At 36.4% G+C, this 25,458-nt stretch overlaps 1 protein-coding gene across 3 annotated transcripts in view; it reads left to right on the forward strand.

Annotated features, from left to right (window-relative positions):
- Window positions 1–20,446: 20,446 nt before the first annotated feature.
- LOC100732721 (complement C5-like) overlaps window positions 20,447–25,458 on the forward strand; it is a 37,517-nt gene continuing 32,505 nt past the window's right edge. For 2 of the 3 annotated variants that reach the window (XM_063259774.1, XM_063259769.1), the window contains exons 1-4: window positions 20,448–20,599; window positions 21,159–21,351; window positions 22,675–22,837; window positions 24,066–24,136. In XM_063259774.1, coding sequence (XP_063115844.1) covers window positions 20,535–20,599; window positions 21,159–21,351; window positions 22,675–22,837; window positions 24,066–24,136 — 492 coding nt within the window. In that variant the 5' untranslated portion in view covers window positions 20,448–20,534. Of the gene's footprint in view, window positions 20,600–21,158; window positions 21,352–22,674; window positions 22,838–24,065; window positions 24,137–25,458 lie in introns of all 3 variants that reach the window. The other variant, XM_063259777.1, reaches the window with a different exon arrangement.

Here is a 25,458-nt window from a genome sequence, read left to right on the forward strand (position 1 = left end):
GTGTTAGGCAAGTGCTCTACCACTGAACTGCATTCCTGGCACAAACTGCATCTCTTTATGTGGCTACCAGACTCATGGCTGGCCCTGCTACCGCCTCTCCCGCCCAGGGCCCAACTACCACCTCTGGGGACTGGAAGGTGCGCATCCAGCTGAGCGGAGGTGACTCTGGTCCGGCCCTGAAACTGTGCAAATTGAGGAAGCTTTAGGTCTACCTGAGAGGAGCCTGGCAAGCCTCTTTTAATCCAGGGGCTTCGCTGCCCAAGGATGGAGCTACTACAAGAGGAGTCCCAAGAGCCCAGGACATAAGAGTCAATTTACAACACAACCAGGGGAAATTCTGAAACAACAGTTGAAACACAGTAATTTAGGAAAATGACAAAATGAAAGACCAAAATGCAATCTCAAACACCCAACCCATCCCCCCAAGAAAGCCTAGGAGCTATGTACATAGAAGAAAATATATGCCATATACCTGAAATACCTGAAACAATAGTAACAGAAATAAAGAAGCAGCTCTGGGAAACTTTGAAGGAATTCAAACTGGAAATAATATATCAGGTAAAAGAGGAAATAATAAAAGAAATGAAGGAGGGACTTCCGGGAGAACATGGCGGACAGATAACAGCAACTACCGGAGGCTCTCTGAAAGGCTCGGCTCAGAAGTCAGGAATGGTGCGGACTAAGGAGACATAAGCCGGTAGAGATATGCTCTGCTGACTCAGGAACGAACTGGGCTGAGAGAAACCAACTTGGAATGCAGTCCTGGTGCTGAAATAGGAACAGAAAAGACTCGGTGTGGAGGCTGAACCCCACACCATTGGAAGCCGCGATTTGGGTTTCCCACCACTTGGCGGCTGGCTGCCTCTACATTGGTTCGGCAAGGAGAGAGAGGCGCAGAAGCTCTGTGAACGGGAGTCTGCGAACGGAGTCGAAAACAGGATGGACAGGGAGGTGTACACTGACTTGTGGTGAGGTGAGTGAGAGAAACTGACACTCTACCACGGTTTGACTCCAGTGGAGGACTTTCTGGGCTAGGGCAGTCCTGCGAGAGCAGGGTGCGGTGGCGACTCCAGCCACACATTCCCCTCTCGGACGGGATTGGTGAAAAGTGCCTGGCCTGCGTGACGCTGCTGGCAAACTCGGTAGGCTGGCCCAACCCAGATCCCAGAGCCTGACAGTGGCCGGAGGGGTGACTCCCGTGTAGGCTGTCTAGTCCGTAACTCCCTGGTGCACAGCGGTAGGTGGGAACACCTAGCCAGCGCAATTGGATCAGGCTGTGGCTGACAGGGAGGGAAGTTGGGCCTCCTATGTAAGCTTGCATATATATAAGGAAAAGAGAATATGGGAAAAGGCAGCAACAAGAAAGGCTCCTCGGCCCCCAATTCTGAGAAACAGGCAAAAGCGGACACCACACCAATAGACATTAAGTGCCATATAGAGAGCCTCATAGACCAATTCAGGAATGAAGTTATCAACGAACGACCTGAAGCTAGAAGTATGCAGAATAGTTAGAGAAATGCTAAGCACCACCCAGGAAAAAACAGATGGTGGAATGGAAGAACAGAAAAAGAGGGGAGAATTGTTTGATGGAGAAAACAGAGAAAGCATAGAGTACGTGAAACAGGTTCAAAGGGACTACCAAGAAATAAAAAAGTCTATCCAAGACTGGCATAACAGCTTGAAAGAAACTAAGGACAGACTATCTGAGCTGGAGGGCAGACTTGTAATATGGGAGAATGAAATGAAAAACTTCTTAAAAATAACAAAGAAACAAACAGCAATAATACAAAGACAAGATGATAAGAGGAGCCATAACTTAAGGATTAAGAACATAAAAGAAGATGTAGGGACACAAACAAGTGAACTACAAAAGCTACTCACAGAAATAATCCAGGAGAATTTTCCTAATTTAGCAAAAGGTAAAGATACTCAGATCTATGAGGCATATAGGACCCCAGCTACCTACAACCCTAACAGAGAAACACCCAGGCATATAATAATAAAAATTCCAGAAATTCAATACAAGAACAGAATATTAAAAGCTGTCAGAGACAAGAAACAGACCACTTACAAGGGAACACCCATCAGAATTACAGCAGATTTCTCTGCACAAACCATCAAATCACGAAGAGCGTGGGGGGAAATAATTCAAGCTTTGAAAGATAATAACCTCCAGCCAAGATTGAGATATCCTGCACAACTGTCCCTGGAAATTGATGGAAGAACAAGGTGTTTCCAGGATAAAGAGGAACTGGGGGAATTTGCAACCACCAATTCAACTCTACAGAGAATATTGCAGGATATTCTAAAAAAAGAAAAATACAAAGAATCCAGAAATAGTGGCAGGGAGGCCACAACGAATGGAGCAGAGAACAAAATGAAGAAGACAAACTGACAGCTACTGACAGAAAAAGAGCTCAACAGAAATGAGACAGAGAAGATTGGATGATAGGAACAGCTATTTTGGAGAAAATGACATCTTAATAGGTAATACTGATTTAGTATCATCTTGTTTTGAAGTCTCATCTAGCTTTTGTTCTTCTGTCTCCAATGGTCTAAACAGGTTGTATCTTATTGGATTTTATTATGTACGATAGTATAAGCAAAAACCTTTTAAAGACAAGGAGATTATACAGAAACCATTGTTCATTTTCTATTAGTCGATTCTAAATACTCTGTAATGGTGTCATTCTCTTAAATGGTTTTACATTGTTTTGATATACTTAATGCTACAGTATACGAAGTTGTACTCAAGGATTTCAAGGAAAGAGACAATATGGTAACTACTTTTAGGTCAGGATTATCTGGTGGTGAAACACTATTCTGCTTAAATGGTTATGTTTTGATCTGCGCTGTTTCGCTGTTATGCCCTCTTTTATCTCAATCTCCACTCCATTATTTACTTTCTTATTTTTATCCTTTTAATTAAAGGAAAAAAATAGCAGGAAATATTATAGTAACCCACTTTGACTTTCCATTATCTCGATTTAAAGCCCTGTATTACTCTCCCCATCTTGTTTTTGACTGATGTTCCCCTATTCTGTTTTGCTGGATAGTATCAGGTTCAAAAGTTTAGGCATCAGCTGTGAAGATAATGAGATTCATTATAACGCCCATTCTCCTTGACTTTTATCTACTTTTGAAGACCTACAATGTCTCCAATGTTTTGGTTTTGTCGGTTTTATTCTTTACTGTTTTGTTCAATTGTATTATAACTAATGATATAGGCAATTCTATTAGAGATAGCGGGAGGCATTATGGTAACCATTGTTGATCACCTTGTATTATGTTTTTACATTATCTATTATGTCCACCCTTTTGACTTGACCGATTCTGTTCTGTTATGTCACATTCGGTTTTACTCTCTTCCAAAAAAGCAATAAGAACCGTGGGAGCAATGAAACCCAAAATGTGTAATAGTCATTGTACAAAAGAGAGGAAAAGAAAGTGCTCTAAACTATATAACTGCTTGTATATTTAAGTGTATAAGATAGAAAATGATATCAGAGAGTTTTATTGGATCATTGAACAGAACTGTTTGCAGTATCATTGTTGGAATGTCCACTCTACAAGCTTTAATTTTGTGACTTGAACAATTATTTCTAAGATGGCAATATGTAATCCATTAACTAGTGATTTCCTACTGTTCATTTTTTTCTTCTGTAAATCTGTATAACTTGTACCCTTTCACTGTTTTTTTTTCTTTTCTCCTTAAATAAAATTTTAAAAAAAATTTAAAAAAAGAGAAATGAAGGAGATGCAAAACATATCTAAAGAAGACACAGCTAAAAAATTGGAGGAACTAAACAAAAGGATAGAATCTCTAGATGAACAATGTAAGAAACAAACAATATATAAAACAGATGCAAAGAGATATACAGGAAATCAAAAGCAACACTGAAAGTTGTAAAAACCGCCTGAATGAATGCGAAGATAGAATTTCGGACCTCGAAGACAAGATTGCAGCCAGTGAACAGGAAAGTAAAGATCTTTTAAAAATAACAAGAAATCAAGAAATAACAATACAACACCTGAAAGATGATGCAAAGAAAAACAACATCAGTTTGATAAGGATAAATGAAAAAGAAGGAGACAATACAAAGGATGTCAAGAGATATTTAGAGAAATAATTGCTGAAAACTCCCCAAACATGAAATTGTAAACTGATATCAGGAATGAGGCATATAGAACTCCAAATAGCCATAACCAAAATAAAACTACACCCAGACATATAATAATCACCATTCCAGGAATAGAACAAAAGAATAGAATATTAAAAGCTGTCAGAGACAAAAGACAGATCACCTATAAAGGAAAACCTATGAGAATCACAGCAGACTTCTCAACACAAACAATAAAGGCAAGAAGAGCATGGAGTGAAGTATTTCAGACGCTAAAGGAAAATGATTTCCAACCTAGACTGATGTACCCTGAAAAACTGTCCTTTAAAATCGATGGTGAATTAAGATACTTCCATGACAAAGAACAGCTGAAAAACTTCATGATCACCAGGCCAACCCTGCAAAAAATATTATACTGAAAGACAGTTTAGATACACCAAGGAAAAAACCACTAAGCAAAGCAGATAATTAAACAGAACAGAAAGATAAAGATACAACAGCAGAAAGATAACATGTCAACAATAAACCAAAATGTAACAGTTATAACCATTAATGTAAATGGTTTCAATGCACCAATTAAAAGAAACAGACTGGCAGAATGGATCAAGAAACAAAATCCAACCATATGCTGTCTACAAAAAACCCATCTATCCCAGAAGGATACTCACAGACTGAAAGTCAAAGGATGGAAAACAATAGCTTATGCAATAGGAACCCCCAAAAAGGCAGGAGTAGCCATTCTGTTTGCAGACAATGTGAACTTTAAACCAGTAATGAGGGGGCTAGGGGTTTAGCTCAGCGGCATAAGCACCTGCCTTGCAAGCAGGTGGTCGTGAGTTCGATCCTTGGTACCGATAAAAAAGAAAAAGACAAAAAAAAAAATAAACCAATAATGATCATAAGAGACAAAGAAGGTCACTACATATTCATTAGGAGAAAAGTTCAAGAGGAAGAGATAACTGTCTTAAATATATATGCACCAAATTCCAGAGCACCCAGTTAAAACAAGTATTAACAGAAATGAAAAATCAAATTATCAGTAACACAATTGTAACAGGAGTCCTTAACACACCATTGACACCAAGGGACAGATCAACCACACAGAAAATCAGCAAAGAAATAACAGAACTGAATCACACATGTGAACAAATGGACTTGATAGACATATACAGAGTGTTCCATCCAACAACATCAGAATACACATTCTTCTCAGCGGTACATGGTTCATTCTCTAAAATAGACCATATATTAGCTCACAGAACATATTTAAATAAATTCAAAAGACTTGAAATTATCCCTTGCATATTATCAGATCATAGCACTTTGAAATTAGAAATTAATGATAAAAGATAATGCCAAAATCCCACACACACATGCAAACTGAATAACACACACTTGAGTGATCAGTGGCCCACAGGGGAAATTGAAGAAATTAAACAATACCTACAAGAAAATGAAAATAGAGATACAACTTACTGGAATCTGTGGGATGCAATGAAAGCCATCCTCAGAGGAAAATTGATTGCACTGAGTTCCCACATCAGGAAAACAGAATGAATACAAATAAATAACCTGATGCTACACCTCAAACATCTTGAAAAAGAAGAGCAAGTCAAGCCTAAAGCCAAAAGAAGAGAGGAAATTATAAAAATCAGAGCAGAAATCAGTGCAATAGAGACTAAGAAAACAATCCAAAGAATCAATGAATCAAAGAGTTGATACTTTGAAAAATAAATAAAATTGATAAGCCCCTAGCCAACCTTATTTTAAAAAGGGAAGAAAAAGCTCAAATTCATGCAATATGATATGAAAAAGGTGAAATCCCTACAGACTCTATAGAAATACAGAAGATCATCAACACCTATTTCGACAACCTCTACTCTCAAAGGTTTGATAACACAGAAGAAACAGACAGATACCTAGAAACATATGAAGTACCAAAGCAAGGTAAAGAGGACATAAGACTGCTGAATAACCCAATTTCTATTAATGAAATTGAAAATGTAATTAAGTCTTTACCTACAAAGAAGAGCCCAGGCCTAGACGGATTCACTGCAGAATACTATAAGAAATACAAAGAAGGCTTAATGCCAACACTCCTCAAACTCTTCAATGAAATTGAAAGGGAAGCAATCCTTCCTAAGTCATTCCTGGAAGCAAATATTACTCTAGTAGCAAAATCTGAGAAAGACCCAACTAAAAAAAGAGAACTATAGACCAGTCTCCTTAATGAAAACAGATGCAAAAATCCTCAATAAAATATTGGCAAATAGGATGCAGCAAATCATCAAGAAGATTATACACCATGACCAAGTGAGATTCATCCCAGGCAAGCAGGGATGGTTCAACAGATGTAAATCAATAAATGTAATCAACCATATCAATAAAACCAAAAGTAAGAATCACATGATCATTTCTATAGATGCAGAAAAAGCTTTCAATAAGGTCCAACATTCATTCATGATAAGAACTTTACAGAAAATTGGAATAGATGGTCTTTACCTCAATATAATAAAGGCCATCTATCACAAACCAACAGCCAGTATCACACTAAATGGCCAAAAATTGAAGGCTCTTAGATATAATGAATAAATTCTGTAATGTAGCTGGATACAAAATCAATACTCAAAAATCAATAGCATTCCTATACACTAACAACAAAATCACAGAGAGAGAAATAGGAGAAGCCACACCCTTCACACTAGCAACCAAAAAATGAAGTATTTAGGAATTACTCTTACAAAAGAAGTGAAAGACCTATACAGGGAAAATTATAATATACAGAAGAAAGAAATTGAAGATGATTTCAGAAAATGGAAAGACATCCCTTGCTCATGGATAGGAAGAATAAATATTGTGAAAATGGCCATTCTCCCAAAACTGTTATACAGATTCAATGCAATCCCAATAAAAATACCATCAACATACCTCATAGATCTAGAGAAATCACTCCTAAAATTCATCTGGAGTGAGAAGAGACCTAGAATAGCAAAGACAGTTCTAATCAGCAAAGGTAAGGCAGGATACATCACAATCCCTGACTTCAAGTTATACTACAAAGCAACTGTAGTAAAATCAACATGGTACTGGAATCAAAACAGAGCCAAAGATCAATAGAATAGATTAGAAGATATTACCACAACTATAAACACACTCAACCATATTATCTTTGATAAAGGGGCCAAACATATTCACTGGAAGGACAGTCTCTTTAATAAGTAGTGCTGGAAAAACTGGTTCTCCATATGCTGAAAACTAAAACTAGACCCATGCCTATCACCATGTACTAAATTTAAATAGATTAAAGATCTGAATATTAAAACATGTAGGGTGTGACTTGGCCTAACCGAATGGACAAGCAGCCAGACACAGGCAACTAGGACATACATGTTACACCACCGGCCGCCTAGGAGAGGCACAGGACCAACTGCTGTCCTGCAAGCCCATGACGGGTAAGGCCCTGTTGGGTTCATGTAATGAGGTCTTTGACCTAAGACAGGTGCTGTCCTCACAGGGCCTGCCATACTCCTGATTAAATAATATAGAAAGGGAGGAGATGTAGGGAGTGGCGCGACAGCCCCATTGCTGCCTCCCCGCCTCTCCCTCCTATGGGTACATAATGCGCCTGCCTACATTAACCATAATCCTCTCCTGCTTATGTCACATACCCAGACATGACAATGACCCATCACAAACCACCCCATAGCCTCTTCCTGTCCCACCAGCCCACCCTTGGCCCATAAAGGATGTGATCACTTCCTGAATAAATGAGACTTGCTTGGACTCCTCATCTTGTCTCCATCTCCCTTTGCCTCCCACCCTGTTTTATTTCATCCCTGTTCCCCCTCCAGGTATATACCCCACGGATTGATCCACTGGCAGGATAAAAAACAGAAACTTTAAATCTATTAGAAGACAAATTGGGTAAAAACCTTGAAGACATAGGGGTAGGTAGAGAATTCATGAAAAGGAATCAAAACGTACAGGAAATACTTCCCAGAAATAACTGGGATCACCTCTTATTAAAAAGTTTAAGAAGACTCCAACATAGTGAATAGAAAACCCACAAACTGGAAAAAAATCTTAGTGAACTGTTCCTCAAACAAAGGACTTCTGCCGAAAACATATAAAGAATTAAAAAAAATCAGACCCCTAAAATTCAAAGATCCAATCCAAAAATGGCCATCTGAGATGAATACACAATTCTCAGATGAAGAAATACAAATGGCAAATAAATAAATGAAAAAATTTTCATCATCATTACTCATTAGAGAAATGTAAATTAAAACCACACTGAGATTCCATCTCACTCCTGAAAAAATGGCCAGGATCAAGAAAGCCACCAACAACAAATGCTGAAGAGGCTGTGGGGAAAAAGGTACTCTCTTGCACTGTTGGTGGGAGTGTAAACTGGTACATCCTTTGTGGAGGTCAGTCTGGAGATTTCTCAAAAAGCTGGGATTGGAAGACTCATTTGTTCCAGCTATTCTACTTCTAGGCATATTCCCAGAAGAACTAAAAGCATCATACCACAGTAATATATGTGCACCTATGTTTATAGCAGCACAATTTGTAATCGCCAGATCTTGGAAACAACCCAAGTGTCCATCAACTGAGGAATGGATAAAAAAAGTTGTGGTATTTTTATACAATGGAGTATTACTCAGCTATAAAGAAGGATCACATTGAGATATTTATCAATAAATGGGCGCAGCTTGAGACCATATTCATAAGTGAAATAAGTGAATCTCGCATGTGTGAATACCAAATAGTTTCTCTAATGTAAGTAATGATTCAAATATATAAAAGTATGTGGTAATCATGATTCTCCATTATGTGGCCTTGAAGCCTTATAATGTTTTCACTTATTAATTGGAATGGCTTCATTCTGGGCTGCTTGATATTATTGCCTATGATGAAATGAACAGCTATTTTGAAGAAAATAAATCATCATAATAGCTAGTGCTGATTTACTATCATCTTGTTTTGAAGCCCCACCAAACTATGGCTCTTCTGTCTACATTGGTTGTATCATGATGTATCTTGCTATATTTTATTATACGTGATAGTATAAACAAAAATTGTTATAGGCAAATAGATAATATAGAAACCATTGTTTGTTTTCTGTTAGCTGGTTCTAAATGCCCTACAATGCTTTCATCCTCTTGAATCGTTTTACACTGACTTGATATGTTTGAAGCTATAGTATATGAAGTTATATTCAAATATTTCAAGGAAAAAGACACTATGGTAACTACTATTAAGTTGGGTTATTTGGTGGTGAAGCACTAGGTTGCTGAAACTGTCATGCTTTGACCTGTATTGTTATGTTGTTATGTCCTCTTTTATCTCAATCTCTCCCTTATTCATTAAAAAAATTATTTAGTATAAATTTATCTTGACTATGGCGTTAGGTACTAGAGGAAATTGATCACTATCTTTTTGTAGCACTGAAACTTTATTAACGTGATTTACATAACTGGGTGAGAATGTATTTTTTGTGGAGTATAATTTGTGATTTTTTTCTGGCATTTATAATTAGCCGTTCAATGAGCATTAATTTATTTAAATTTTGATTAAAATTGTAAAAAAATCATACTATACATAACAATAGTCACAACTGAAAATGAAAGAGGTGACTTTAATACGGATCTAGATGTACCTCTTATGACTCCAGAAAATCACAGTCTCTCCAAAATTCCCTATTTAATTTAAAAAAATAATTCCTGCACTGTTTGCTTTACCGCAGTTGGTTTATAAGATGAAATGATTGATGGGAAACACTTTAAAACACTAAGTGATTCTAATGCTGTGTTTCTCAGAGAACTTCATCCTTGGTGGACAATGCAAATAAGCAAAATTTGTTTAATAATATTGACTGATTAACAATATTTACACTTTTTAATTTCACCTTCATAAAGACCTAGTAAGGTGACGTTCTAACATTTCACTGAGACAGCCAAGAGCTATGCTATATCAAATCACCTTGGCACTGTTGAAGCTCATAGTGTGATGCAAAGAGGTTGCTATGAATCTAAGTTTTACCACAAATATTCCTCAAAGTAGTTGACCCTCAAGTAGTATGCAGTGTCATCTGAGTAACAGAAAAATCACTCAGGAAATATTATCTCTAATTTCATATAATATTCTCATCCCAGGTTACGTTTGACATTGACAGCATTAAGGCTGATACACACTCACTTGGTAAGAAACGTTGGTTTGCATTAGCTATCTGGAGTAGTGTTTCCCACACTTTTGAAATTCCTGTATGAATAATCCTACGAATGCTACTTCAAGAATGTGGGTATCCTTTAAGCTACCATTTAGACTTGTTTTTACAAAAATTTCTTTTATTTAAAGAGAAAACAAAACAGTAAAAGGGTACAAGTAATACAGAATTTCAAAAAGATAAACAGTAAGAAATCACTAGTTAACAGATTACATATTGTCATCTTTGAAGTGGTTGTTCAAGTTACAAAATTAAAGCATACAAAGTGGACATTCAAACAGTGAGACTGCAAACATTGTGTTCAATGATCCAACAAAATTTAGTAATATGGTTTTCTATCTTACACACTTCAATACCATTTAGACCTTTAACTATCATTTATAACTCATCTGATTATTTGGAGTTTCTTCTTTAGAGATAGTATATAAATTAAAAAGTCCTAAAAGTTCTGAAAATGCATTGATGGTAATTTTATAAGTTTTGAATATGTGCACCCCATAGCTTAAAGTGAAACAAGATTTCAGTTGTTAAAACAAGTACTTAACCTTATATTAGGTCTTTGCTATGTTTGGTTGGGTAGATATAAACAGAAATTTCAAAAATTGCAATATTACACAATCCTAGAATGTTAGAATTTAAAGACATGTTGGAGATATCTCATCCAAGCCTTACTTGAGGTTCAGAAAGAATAAACATTCAAGTTTATGGAATGACTTGGCTTTAAGTTATGTTAACTCTTACTCTAGACTTGTATACTTTTCTCTGTATTATACCTTTTTAAGTTCCTAAGAATAACAGATTTTTCCTATGGGCATTTATAAAGAATATTTCTAATTTCAATTTTAAATAAAGCAAGAAAATTGCCTTTATTAGCAGCATAAAATCACCCCCCCACACACACATGCACACGCACACGTATAGTGGGCAGAACTCTGATAGAAAATGTCAAACTCATGTTTCCCTGTTTATTTGTATTTAAGAGATTCTCAGATCTTGTCAGCAAGGAGACATCATTCACTGAAAGCTCAGATACAGCGTGGACCTATAGAAATCCGGGCATCTCTCTCCTCATAGCTTTCATAGTCATTACTACGGGCTCCATCATGGCAACATTTCTTCAGGATCACATGTTTGTACCTAGCAGCTGAATGGTGATAACACAAATCATAACATCTCAGGCTTAGAGGGGATCCTGAGGGACGCTTGGTTTCTACTGACAAATGGTGTTCAGATCTATAACAGCTATAGCTAGTTGACTGACCAGCCTCTTCTTGGAACTACTGTGGGAATAGGAAGAAGGTGATCTCACCAGGTACTCATGCTGATTCACACTAATGGTAGATGGTTTCCTGCATCTAAGCTAAATACTCACTCTGGTACTGCCACTTTAAGTTCAACATGCTTTGAGTAAAATGAGTTAAATATCTAAGCAGCTTGAGTATTTGAGGATGCCTGACCTTACTATACAGGAATCTCCTTCTTCATGCTAAAATCCTACTTTTTCAGATGTATCTTACATGACATCATTGTAAGTGCTCAAATTAATTGGTCTCTTTCTTTTCACATTGTTAGAATAGACAGTGAAGGTCAGAATTAAAATACTTCTCATGTAAAGAGAAGTCATTATTATATTACCACAAGCATGATTATTAGCTGACTATAGATCACTAACTCCCAGAAAAATGTATTTTAAGATGGTAAGTTATCAATGGTTTAAATAGCTCTCGTTGGTTTATTTTCCAAAGGATAACTCTGAAATGTTATTGACTATTAAACATATGAAACATAGTATAGATTTCTAGGAATACCCCAAGTTAATCAAATCACAGAGCTTATCAAAATAAAATAGAGTATGATTTTAATTGCTAGATGAAGTTGGAATAGAAGAAATATTTGTGACATAAGTTAATATTTTGGATTTTAGAGACAGAAATAATAAAGTCCTATTTACTTTTGATTAAGGCTACCATATGTGAACTACTGTGTTTATTTGTTTTAATCTTTCTGAGGGTTGTGGACCAGATCTCTCTATTTATCTTTATTTTCACCTGTTCCTTTTGAAATGGGGAAAATTATATAATGTTTCATTTTCTACAGTTTTTGAATTCTATTCTCGTAACTTTTTAACAATCACATGAAAACTTTAGTGTACCTTGTTCTTCTGTTTTCTCTCGTAGATTTCTTTTTTGCCGGAGAACGTCTTTACAAGGTTCATCTGTTGAAATAGAGAGAAATCCAAAAAGTAATCACATGAAACCAAGTATTTGAAACATTGATAAGCCACTCATTCAGCAAATCTACATTGAAATCCTGCTTCAGATTAAACATTATCCATTACACATCTTTTTTTTATTTAAAGGAGGAAAAAAAAAACAAAACAGTATAAGGGTACAAGTAATACAGAATTACAAAAAAAGGTAAGAAATCACTAGTTAATAGATTACATATTGTCATCTTAGAAATAGTTGTTCAAGTCACAGGATTAAAGCATACAAAGTTGACATTCGAACAGTGAGACTGCAAACAGTTGTGTTCAATGATCCAACAAAAACTCAGTAATATGGTCATCTAAACACACCAAAACACACTTGCAGTTGTATTCTTTAGAGCACTTTTTTTCCCTTTCTTTTTTACAACAAAATTTACACATTTGGGGTTTTATTACTCCCATAGTCTTATTACTTTTTTTTTGGAAGAGAATAAAAACAAATATGACAAAACAAAGCAGTCAGTCAAAACAAAGGATAGACATAGCACATGATGTAAAAACCCTAACCCTAAGTATATAGATATTAACCCTAAATATATAGATATTAACATTTGAAGATTTAGCAGAATGCAGCACTGCTCAGTCAATGCAACACTTTGGGCTCAAACTCAACACCAAAAAACGAAACAAAAAGTAACTGCAAAATTTGATATTCACATCATTTTGTGTGTAACAAGCTTTCTTTTTTGCTGTTTTGGTTGCTGTTGTTCTCTTTTTGACATAGAGTCTCACTGTGTAGTTCACATTGACCTTGAAATCACTATGTAGCCCAGGCTGCCCTTGAACTCACAGCAAATCTCCTGCCTCAGCCTCCCAAGTACTGGGATTATAGACATGTGCCACCGCACCTGGCTTATAACAAGTTTCCTAAATGTAATTTCACACATTTTCAATTATATCACATTAATTTCTAATAATAATATACATTATGAATTGGAAATGAGATTCAGAATATTATTTTTGTAGCTAGGAAAAAAGAACATTAAGATAAATACATAGACATCAACAGAGTTGGAATAGCTTTGGTCTGGGAATGGTATAGTTACAACATTTTGCTTCAGGTCAACATTCTTTGTCCAATAAGGCAGTGAATCTTACACAACATTTGGGGAAATTTCCTTTCAAAAATGGAATTAACATAAAATATGGTACTCACAAAGTGCTATTTGCATCTTTGATAATGCTAGATAAAATATTACTGTATACATAAGAAATGTCAAAACATAAGGATAGTTATCATACATGAAGGACTAGCCTATCGGTGGGTAAGGATCAAAATATATGCTATTTCAAATTCTTTCATCATTGTGGTAGCGTTAGACTACCTCTCTAGCAAAGTAGGCCCTGAAATGTTCCCTAAATATTTACCAATCCAACTTTGTTATGTAAGTCGAGTTCACATAATTTTAACAGGGTGTTTACCTTCTCAGTCTACCCTATTGATTAAAGCTGAGATTCAGCACTTCCAGTTTAATACATTTTTTCAAATTATCAGTGTACAAATTGGAAATAAATGAGTAAATATTTTACACAATAGATTCCTTGACATACAAGCCCAACACTTAAATATATGCATCAGGCTATTTTTAAAATTTTTATTTTATTTTAAAGAGGATAAAACAGAATAAAACCAATCAAAACAAACCACTGTAAGAGACACAAGACTTTAAAACGTTACAAAATCAACAGTAGTTACCATAATGCCCCGTGATGTCTTCTAAATAACTGCAGATAAGGTTGGGCATAGCAAAAATCGAACAGAACAGAATAGAATAGAAATAATAAAAACAAAACAATGAGTGCCATAAAGGACTTCAAAACAAGCCAATATCAAATCCAAAATTGCTACTGTAATATATTTTGCTATCTTTGAAATAGCTGCTTTTGCCACTGGATTTAACATAATCAAACGAAACAAAAGAGAATAAAACCCCGCTCAACAAAACAATGGAAACAATATAGGACTTCAAAACAAGACCATAGGGAGTCAACAATGGTTACAGTCCTCAGAAGGAGATCCCCCTAGATGCCACACTGCTTACTGCTATCCTCTGAATCTATGATCAGACCACTGGCCCTAGACCTGCAAAGTTAGTGAAATGCCAAAATACCACAGGCATCCAATTGTGTTTCAGCTGGATAGCGATCATCACAGCCTGTCTTTCTGTAGATAAGCTAGTTGTAGGGGGTGGGATGGGTAGGATTGGTGTTTCTTGTTTGCCAATCTGCACACTGCAAAGGGCTGAGCTCTGTTTTCAGTTCAGTGGTGGCCCTCACATAGTGCTGATTCCCAGACTGGGCTTACTCCCTGATGTGACCTGGCTCTCTCCACCCCCAGTCAACGAATGGCCCATCAGGGGCTATTTTGATCAATCATCAAAGAATACTAAAAACCCTTACTGCTATCCTGAACAATCCCTGGCATAGCTCTGGCCTTGACCACGAGTAGCAACTCCCCTTAAATCACACCAAAATTCACCTCAGTCCTTGGTGGGCAATGCGACCTCTTACATACTAAGAAGCTCTAAATACCCCTAAAGAATTCTCCCACTACCATTCCTTTCACATCTGATTACTATGCCATTTCCACACTCCTTTCCCGGCTCCCGTTTTATATTTAATCTAATTTCCTTCTAGGCTGTCTTTAATCTGACCTGGGACAATTTCATAAAACACCTACGGTTTCTGATACTGCTTTTATACTGATATTTATACCTTTAACTTGACTTTTTTTTCTGAGTTTCACACTCTCCTCTTCTCAATTGTCTACTTCATTAGCATCTATCTCGTTGGCATCCTAAACTCAACCTTAAACTCAGTGCAAACAATTTATTATTTGCCTTTATTCTCCTTTCATCCTGTTCTGCTTCCATTGTTCTCTAACCAGTAATCAACATTTTGCAAACAGCCAGAAATCTGGGAGTAATTCTTGGAATCTCTTTCTTCCCTTTTCCACAGACACTCGATCACTATGAAATACCTTTCAAACTGCTCTACTTCTGTACGTCTCGGCTAGTGTGTACTCTAACCAAGTGCATACCACATAACAGCTTCTCACTGATCTGTCTGCAAGCTTTGTTGCCTTCCTCTTCTGTGAATACATTCCAGTGAGATATCCAGAGTGCTTCATTTAAAAGAAAAGCTAGCAGTTGATACTGAATGAAGTATTTATTGAAATCTACAAGGTCTGCCATGATCTGACCCTCTCTCTCTAGGTTCACCTCTGTCATTTATTCCTTTTGTTGTGGGCTCCCAGTTATGCTGGCTTCTTCACATAACTCCCTCTCCCTCAAATGCTTAAACCTGCTTGTTTTAACCCTGTTAGTTCATAGATTTCCTTCACAGACGAGACTGATCTTTGCTTCCTCGCGAAAGCATCTTATCTACAGCACACTAACTGACGCTCCCAGTTCTAGTCTTCTTCAATTGATATTTTTCTTCAAATAATGACAGTGTGACATTACTGAGATGTGATACAAAATGTAGTGAATGTCTAATTTTTTTTAAATCACAGTAAAAAAACACCTTGCCCTTAATTCCCTTCCAAATATTTCTCCTCACTTGAAGCTTATTCATCCCGTGGTTCTTGCCACTTTCTGAAGCAGTCCTAAAGTTCTCTTTCATGTGTGTCTTTAGCTGTGCTATCACGGCTGCCTTAATGTCCTGTATTGTTTCAAAATATTTGCTTTTCATGGTCATTTTATCTTTGGAAAGAGCAACAAGTTGCATAGTCAGATCATCTGGCAGATAAGGTGAATGAGGGCGTAGTATAATGTTTTTATTTGACAAGACTTTTCATAAATGTTTTGAAATGGTTCAGAACCTTAAGGCAGCCATGACAAGGTACTCATGAAAGAGGACTTCCAGAACTACTGCAGAAAGTGGCATGAATAATGGGATAAGTGTGTAAGTGAGTGAGAAGAATATTTTGAGGGGAGATAAATGGCAGTGCATTTTTTTATTGTAATCCATTTTTAAAATTTGTAAACATTCATTGTGTAGTTTAAACTATAGTTTCATCACACTGTTACCAGGTTGAGGATCTTGTCCAGGTTCTTGATGTCTTAAATAAAGGACTGAGAAAGATACCTGAGAGTTGCAGTATGATCAATGACTTACTCAAAAGTTTTTTCAAAGGTTCTAACAAGGGAGCACAGCTACTCATAAACCTCTGACTGAGGAAATGTTCCTCCACTGTCAGGGGTGGTCATCCTCTTCCATTCCGCATGGAGCTTATAGAGGGATACACATGAAGCAGTGAGGGAGGAAAGAGTCACCCACCTAGCTTCAGTGATCATTTCCAAGAAAAAATACAAGGTGTAATTCACAGAGTGGGAGCCAGCCAATAAGAAGGACTCAAGGCAGCAATGAACATATGACTTCTGCTAGTGAGCTGCTTGACTCATTTCCTCCTTCAGATGGTAGACTTTTGACCTTTTATGGCCCTTAAAGGAACTGTCATGTCATCCAAAGCCCACATGGAGGTCAAATCTGCAGAGTCAGTGATATGATATTTAGGGTTGGTGTCAGCCAAGAGTTGCAGAAGCCCAGTGGGTATATTCCTAGGGACTTATTTTGTATAAATCACCTGCATTTTCCCTTCGTGTTTAGACCTGGGCATCCTTATCCTGGGCTGGTATTAAACTCAGAAGGTCTTAACATCCTCTTAAAATTTGTCTCCCTTCTTGTAGAGGACCACCTGGATGGCTGTCCTTGAATACAGAGCAATTACCTCCACTTTGGCTAACCTCGGCCATATCTGTGTACTGACATGCACAGAGCTGGCTGTTTCCTTTTTCCTGCAATTGGCTGTAAGCAATGTAAACAGGGTTAGCCGAAGTACTGATGCGTAGTTTTTGAAACCAGAAAACAGTCACTGTTTTTTTGTCTTGGTGTGGCCATAAACAGTTAAGCCCAGCAGGATGCAGAGCCAATACTCTAGAGCTGTCAACTGGGTTTGAGCTTTGAGATAAGAGACTATGGCTTCCCCGGCACATCAGAACTGAAGCACCAACCTGCTAAACACTAAATGCTACCTCAGTTGTGTAATGCAGATTGATTTTTCTGTGTATCCTTCTCCCTGCTTATTGCAGAGGTGCTTTTTTGGCTTCCTAGCTAGACCAGCTCACAGTACTCACATAACTTCTGCAATTCTCTCAGTCACTCTCCTCTAGCCTCTCCCTTCTTAGTGAATTAATAAAATCTGGGTTAGTCTCTGGGTTGAGGCCTCTGTTCCAATAAACATTCATCTTCAATTCAGGAACCCTCAGCCATTCGTAAATAATTATGGCTACAGTCGGCCCCATTAGAGATGGGACTGTATGACTGTAAATATGACTTAGTGTCTTCCTTCTTGTTGCAGGTTGCACTGGAAGTGGTAGATTGAAATTAACCCACTAAAACTCCAATAATGTTTCCATGGATTTATAAATATAAGCTTCCTGGACCATGACGAGAACAGAAAAAGGGACCCCTATGCCTTTTAACCTGCAGTTCCATGAGTTTCTATTTTGTTTACCACTGTCACCCAAACTAGCACAGGGCCTGGCACCTAGAATTCAATAAAAGAATTCAATAAAAATTTGTGAAATGAATGAAGTTATCTATCACTTCTCCTACTTTACTCATAAAGACATTGATTCAATCTCTTAAAATGGTCCTAAATTCATCCCTGTCTATCTTAGAGTTGTAACTCTAGGCCTATTATCATCTCTTCCTCAGACTATTATGATACTTTCCTAAATGGCTTCTTTTCGATCAGTACATTATTTGAAAATGTGAATGATTTCTGGCCTAAATTACCCATGTAGTGATAATAGGATGAAGTTTTATTGTTTTTATTGTCTTGTTTGTTTTTGTCCCCAAATCTTTGTCACTATGTTTGATGGCAATGTGAGTTTGTGCATAAGAATGAGAACAAAACAAGGAACAAGAACAAAGAATGAGAACAAAACAAGAACAGAAATTTGTTCTCTTGGGGCAAAAATTTGACACCTGCATGAGAAGGGCTGATCCAGTGTAAATGTACCTGTGAAATGAAGCTCTTATTATTTTTCCCCTTTTGGATGCCTTCAGTTATTGACACAATTAACCAAAAATTAAAGCACGGCTACAGTCGGCCCCATTAGAGATGGGAATTTTTCTGTCAGTGTAGGTCTGACCATGTTCTGGACTGTATTGATACCAGATTTATCTGTTGTACCAAGTGATCTACAGATCCTTTTATATCACCTTTTTCAGTGCATTCTATATCAGTAATTTTCCTGCCCGTGATTCCTGCAATATTCTATTTGATTTGGCTCAGAACCTGAACAATGGTTTAAATATTAGTCTACTGGCCCAGGTCAAAAGATATGCACACATTTCTACAAAGTCTCTTACCTCATAATTTTCATTCACCACTCATACAGTTCCGTGAATATAGATTTGTAGTTATGAGACCCCTTTTTCAAACAGCATCAAAATTGTGTGTTGTCATGTAGATCATTTTTGAAAGTTGCTGTGTTTGACATCCCACGTTTTTATCCATTTCTGTTTGTATTTTATTTTGCAGACAATTTGATTAATATTTTCCACAATATGTACTAGCTTACTTTCCTTTTGATGAACAAAGAACACAAACACGTCTTAAAGAGATGGCATCATCTTCAGGGTCTGAACAGCAAGGCCACAACGCCCTTCTCAGTTTCCCATCACATACACAATAAAGCCCAGGTTCTTCCACATAGAATGCAAAATCTGCCTTCAGCCCACCTTTCAACATCATCTCCTTTGGCAATTAGTATCTTTTAGCACTATGATAAGTTCCAGGGTATAACCCCCTTGTAGTTGTTGTCATGGAGCCTGCAGTTTAGATAGAGTAAAAGGTAAAGGAACGATTAACAAACCCAGCACTCTCATCACCAGCCACAGAGACAGTCAGTATGGGCCCTGCATGTGGCTGAGCACATCCTGAGAACCTAAGACAATAGTTTCATAGCTTCTTGGTCTATGTCCTGGCCATTCATGGCTCAATTGTAGTTTTAGAAGCAGCTCAGCATTTGGGAAATTGTCTTGGGATTTTAAGTCTGTTCTAAAAATCTACAAGACTCATTCCAAAGAAGCCTCAGAATCATCTCTATCTACCTAAGACATTCCACATGGAGTCCAGGACAAGAGTTCCCTATGGTGTCCTTAAGTTTTGATTGATTCCCTAGCACAGCCTTAAAGAGAAAGACATTCTCATGAAAATAATTTATTTAAAAACCACTCTTAAGAGACACCAATAAACAGTGACAAAGCACAAATTGATCATGGAAAAACTAAGCAAAAAACTCAGCTTCTACTGAGATCCAGCCTCAGGCTGATCACGTGATAGAGGGCATGAATGTCACCACACAGCTTTTAAACTTTGAGTCATGGGACCTAGCGAGTTATATCTTCACAAGTGGTCAATTATTGATTGTTGAACAAGATCAGAAGGATGTAACCTCTCATGCATTTCTGGGTAAGCTACCTTCCAGGGCTGACCCGAGTTTCCTGAAGAAGTATGCACTCAGCATACTTTTAACAGTCAACATTCAGCATCTGAAGGACATCTGGTCATAGATGTAGTAGTAACTACTACATCTAAAACTGTTCAAGACCAGATAGCCCTTTAAATTCTTTGTGTCTGTGCTGGCATTTCACCATAGATTCACATGAGGGTGTCTTTTCTATGTTAACTATCAAAATCAAGTTTCTCCTCCTGGAATCCCAGAATACCCATGGACATTCAATAGTTACTTAAATTCCAAGGTTTCCCTCTCAGTGATCCTACTATTTGACATTAATAATTAACTTGAGAACTAATGTAAACAAATTCTTCAAACTGAATTCACAAAAAGCAGGACAATTTCAAGAGACGTTGTACCAGTGATCTTATGCTACTCCTACCATGGACATTTTAATCATAGTTTGCCTTTTTTTCTACTTGGGAAGAAGTTGGGGACAGGAGCAAGTGTAAGTGAAAGATGCCATTTTCATTTGAAACGTATTTTAGTTGTAATTATAGAGAAAGCAGAATTTAATCAATGTCTGATGAAATTAACTTCTTATTTCTGAGGCATCCAAGTGAATTTCTTCTTTCCTTTGGCAACCGCTGCTCCTTGTCTGTGTTTTAATACAAATGCTTTGCAAGCTATGCATAATTTAGCTCCTAACACTGTGTATCCAGTGCTCTCACATTTCTCCCCAGGAAAGAGTAATTTCTTGATTGGTGTTTTGTTTAAAAGAGGATTATTCCAAAAACAGAGTTAGGATCTGTATTTGCACTTCTTACCAGGAGGTCTAGGAAACATTTCCTGGACACAATTGATTAAGAACAAACATTTCTATCTGCCTTCTTGAAGTTTCATCCTTTCTGTAAAGTATTCTGTCTTTACCAGGCTAACGAAATTTTCAGGAATAAAAAAGATGTTTCTAAGTTTAAGAAATGTTAACAGTGCATATTGGTTCATTGAAGTGAAAATATTAAAACTTTTATTAACAGATTGACAGCATAATTTTACTATTCCAACAGGTATGTTATCTCAGCACCTAAAGTATTCTATCTTGGAACCTCTGAAAATGTTGTAATTCAGGCTTATGGATATATGAAATCATTTTCTGTGATCATTACTATTAAAAGTTATCCTGAAAAAAGTTTTACATATGCTTTTGACCAAGTTGATTTATCTCCAGAGAATAAATTTCAAAACTCTGCAAACTTAACTGTAGGTATTCTTCTTATATTTTGTTTTACATGGCAGATTTTTTTGTAAAATTACAAGTAGATAGTCCACTGATCCATTTTATATGCATGAATAAAAATTGACATATCAGACTTTTAAGTGAAGTGTCTAGATGATGTGAGATATCATTACATTCATATTTATAGTAATCTATAAATGGAGAATCTGTTTTCGATTTGAGGGCAGTTAAGGAATTGTGAAAATCTGAGTAAAGTAGATAATGGCTATTAAAATGAAAATACTTGGTAGCACCAGTTGAAAAGTAAATCAATCAACACATGTAATTGGGTCAAAATCGTATGGCGAATACTAGGAAGATATAATTTATATACTTAAATTTTTTTTGTCTTTTTTTCATTTTTAGCAGTACCGGGAATCGAACTCACAACTGCCTGCTTGCAAGGCAGGTGCTTATGCTGCTGAGCTAAATCCCCAGCCCTATACTTAAATTTTATACAGTATTAAGATATGCACACATATATATACACAAACCTACATGTAAATATAGGATTTGGTTCTGTTCATAAAATTTTAAGAAAATTAATGGAGACATTTTGAATAGTCACTTTCCAAAACTATATATTATAACATTTCACTATTTAAAAAATAATTGTTTTTTATCCTAAAATATATATCCATCATAGACTTTTTACATTTTCTTTTTGTACTTAAACCAAAGAAGTTTTCTTTCAAATTTGTGAAGAATGTTTAAGGAAAATTAGAGAAATGTTTATTGTTACAAATTATGCTGACCTAAGGCAATATATTTCAATAAGTTGGTACTAATTATACTGTGACCCACAGACATAGAAAATTAGTAAAAACTTAGACTTTCAGCGCAAATGCAAATATTATCACAAATATGAAGAATATGTTATTCATTCATACCACCAAGTGACAAGTCATTTAGTTCACTGTCTACCTAACACAAATCCCTCATCTCTATTCTCTTATACCTCTATTACTGATGAGCATTTAAATTTTGATCTCTTCCTAATGTCTTTTGTCATTTTGCCTAATAAAAATTTATTTTTTCAATGCAGGTGATTATCATTTTTAAGAGACATTGAATTGGCTCAATTTTGAAAGTTGCTATTTCAAACTAAATTTTATAAGAAACTAAAATACAGAAGTATTCTTGACAAACATTAATTTATTGTGTTCATTTTTCAGAATATGTTTATTAGATATAAATAATCAAATTATTAGCATAGATGTCTGAAAAGCACTGCTTTATTTTTAAGATGACTGCATAATATTTTTCATTAACATTTTGTTTATTTTTTTCCATTAATTTTTAAACAGATACAGCCAAAAGATTTATCTGGTGGACCAAATGCAGTTTCATATGTATATTTAGAAGTTGTATCAATCCATTTTTCAAGAGAAATAAAAATCCCACTAAGCTATGACAATGGATTTCTTTTTATTCAGACAGACAGATCTGTTTATAATTTGGAACAACCAGGTATAATAAGAACAGAATTTTATTCCACTGTGGAAAAGTGGGATGATCTTGTGAATATTTGGGGGGCACATAGCTTGTCTTTTGGGGGAAAAAAGAAAACAAAATCTTACTTTATGTTATACACAAAAGTAAAGAGCTGATAAACTGAAGATTAAAGTGTAAATTACAGAAACAAAGAATAAGAAAACATGGGAGTTTTAAAGGTAGAACTTTTCCTAGAATGATGCTGAGGCTTCTTTCAAATTTGTTTTTTTAATCAAGGAAACACAGAGAAAGCTTGAGGAGAGCAGGCGAGGTGCAGAATGTGGTGATACATTGTAAAATCACACTTAATAAAAGAGTCTGAATTTTAACTTTAAAAATTTCCCCTTTTTGTTCTCAATAACAGGTCTTCTTACAAATATTTCATTTTATATGAACATTGTAAAATAAATTGCCAAGATTCCCTAGTAATATCTGTTACTTTATGTTTTATTTGGAGGTTTCAGTCTGCTTTCAGTAAATCCCTTCTTAAAAATTATCTCAGGGAGGGAAGGAAGCTCCAGCTAGTTAGGATCTACTGAGTGCAAGAACATTTCATGAATGAGCATTTACCATGATGGTGAAGGGTGGTGATGCTTACAGATGGGATAAACTGGAGATTCCCTCCAAAATTTTAGCAATAGGACAGAACAGAGGCCTGCTAGCACACCTGGCCTTAGCCAGGATTGGTATCTGATCTTGGAAGAAATCAGGTCTGTAACGTTTTCATCATTCTGAGTGCTCAGATACTCAGTCATATCTTTAGATATGCGGATTTTTGCTTGCATCTTCATTGTGAATTAGGGAATGCTTCATTGACTGGGTTATGTTGATACAACTTATTTTTACCTCTATTTTATGATAATTTCAGACACTAGGGAGCTGAAGTCTGTCTTACCTAGCAGTGGGTTAAAAATACAAAAGATCAAGCAAAAATGGTTCTTAATATGTTGATTCATGTTTAAAGTGCATAAAAAGAAATACTTAAAAGAAGTTGTATATGAACTTTCTTTGGAAAATAATTTTCCCCAACTTTAATAAAAGCTAAATTCCATCACCACAATATGAGATTTTAAGCTTGGATTTTATGTTTTGTTTTCTTACTTTTACTTAAAATTTCAAGGACCTTGTATTAAAGAGTTACTAATAGTATTGTCAGATCATTTAGAGTTGAATGGATTTCCTAACAGTGAAATTTTTCTTACAGTGAAAGTTAGAGTTTACTCATTGGATAACGACCTAAAACCATCCCCAAGAGAAGTTACTTTGATATTTATAGTGAGTATCCATTACTTTAAATCAAAATTTAACCCTGGCATTTCCATTATTTAAATGAAGAATTTTCATTATCGTATCTGACAGTAAGTTATTCAATATTAAATTTGAGGAAGCATTTATTCAGCATCTACTGTGAGTAGAATATGGTAATTTTATTCTTCTCTGATCTTAATAATTTTTGTGCATAAATTAAATGCCTCAACATTTAATGACTCCACTAAAGAACACCTATTGATGGCCCATCTTTAAAGTGAATCAGTCAATGGGTTAATCATTAATCATTTCTACATTTTATAGAACATTTTATAGAACAGAGGACTAAAGGTTAGAGAAACTAAACACCAACTGACATCCTACTGGTAATAATTAGCTAAATCAAGTTTAGACCCAAGCCTATCTCCAGAGACTCCGTACTTCAACATCTCTCCTTTAATTTGGGGATTATGGTGTTCTATGAGCATATAAATTTGGAAGACCACACCAGCATACATAAAATAGCAAGCCAAGTAAGGAGTAATGTAAAAGCTACTCTAGCAAGCCAGCTTGAAGGGGAGACAATGCTGATGAAGAAGTGTCCCCTTCTCTGGAGAGAATTCCTAAAGGACAAAGATGCATTCTCAACTGGGACTTAAATAAAACTGTGAAGAGGATTTGATAAGAGATGTGGGTGCACAGAAGAGTAGAGGTCAGAGCTGAATTTGGTGTCAAACTCCTGTCATGCCTGTCCTGAAGGAGGCTAAACTGTGGGATTGCAAGTTCAAGTCTCATCTGAACAACTTAATGAGACTCTGCCTCAAAGTAAGGACACCTGGGGATGTTCCTTAGTGATATTGGTTTGATCTCCAGGAAAACACACACACACACACACACACACACACACACACACGCACGCACGCAGAGGTTTGGAGCCAGAAGAAGTAGGGTGGCAGGTCACAGAGTTGACAGTAACAGTGGTATAGCTGTAACTACCCAGCCTTGGAGTACCTCAGGGAGAGACAGTGGCAGATTTGTACTATCATGGGCTGTGTTTGGGGAGTTATGGTGGGACAGGCAAGACCTAGTGGACTTGTCATAACGGTGAATGTCTGGCCTCACCTAATCTGCTATTTGCTTGTTAGATTTCCATATGGAGGACAGCTGTGGACCACATGAGAGACAATTGCTGTGGCAGGTCCACAAGTCTTCGGGTTTGATATCAAAGACAAGAGGGACCCAAGGGAGCCTTTGGCTATGCAGTGAAATTATGAAAATGATGTTGTGGACTGTCACTGTCAAAGTCCTATTCAAGAAAGAGGTTTATGAGGAAGACCTCTGCTAGGAGT

This window comes from Cavia porcellus, unplaced genomic scaffold (assembly GCF_034190915.1).
Source record: "Cavia porcellus strain 051 isolate PalLab524CR breed Dunkin Hartley unplaced genomic scaffold, mCavPor4.1 scaffold_1, whole genome shotgun sequence".
In the NCBI taxonomy this organism is placed as follows: Eukaryota; Metazoa; Chordata; class Mammalia; order Rodentia; family Caviidae; genus Cavia; species Cavia porcellus.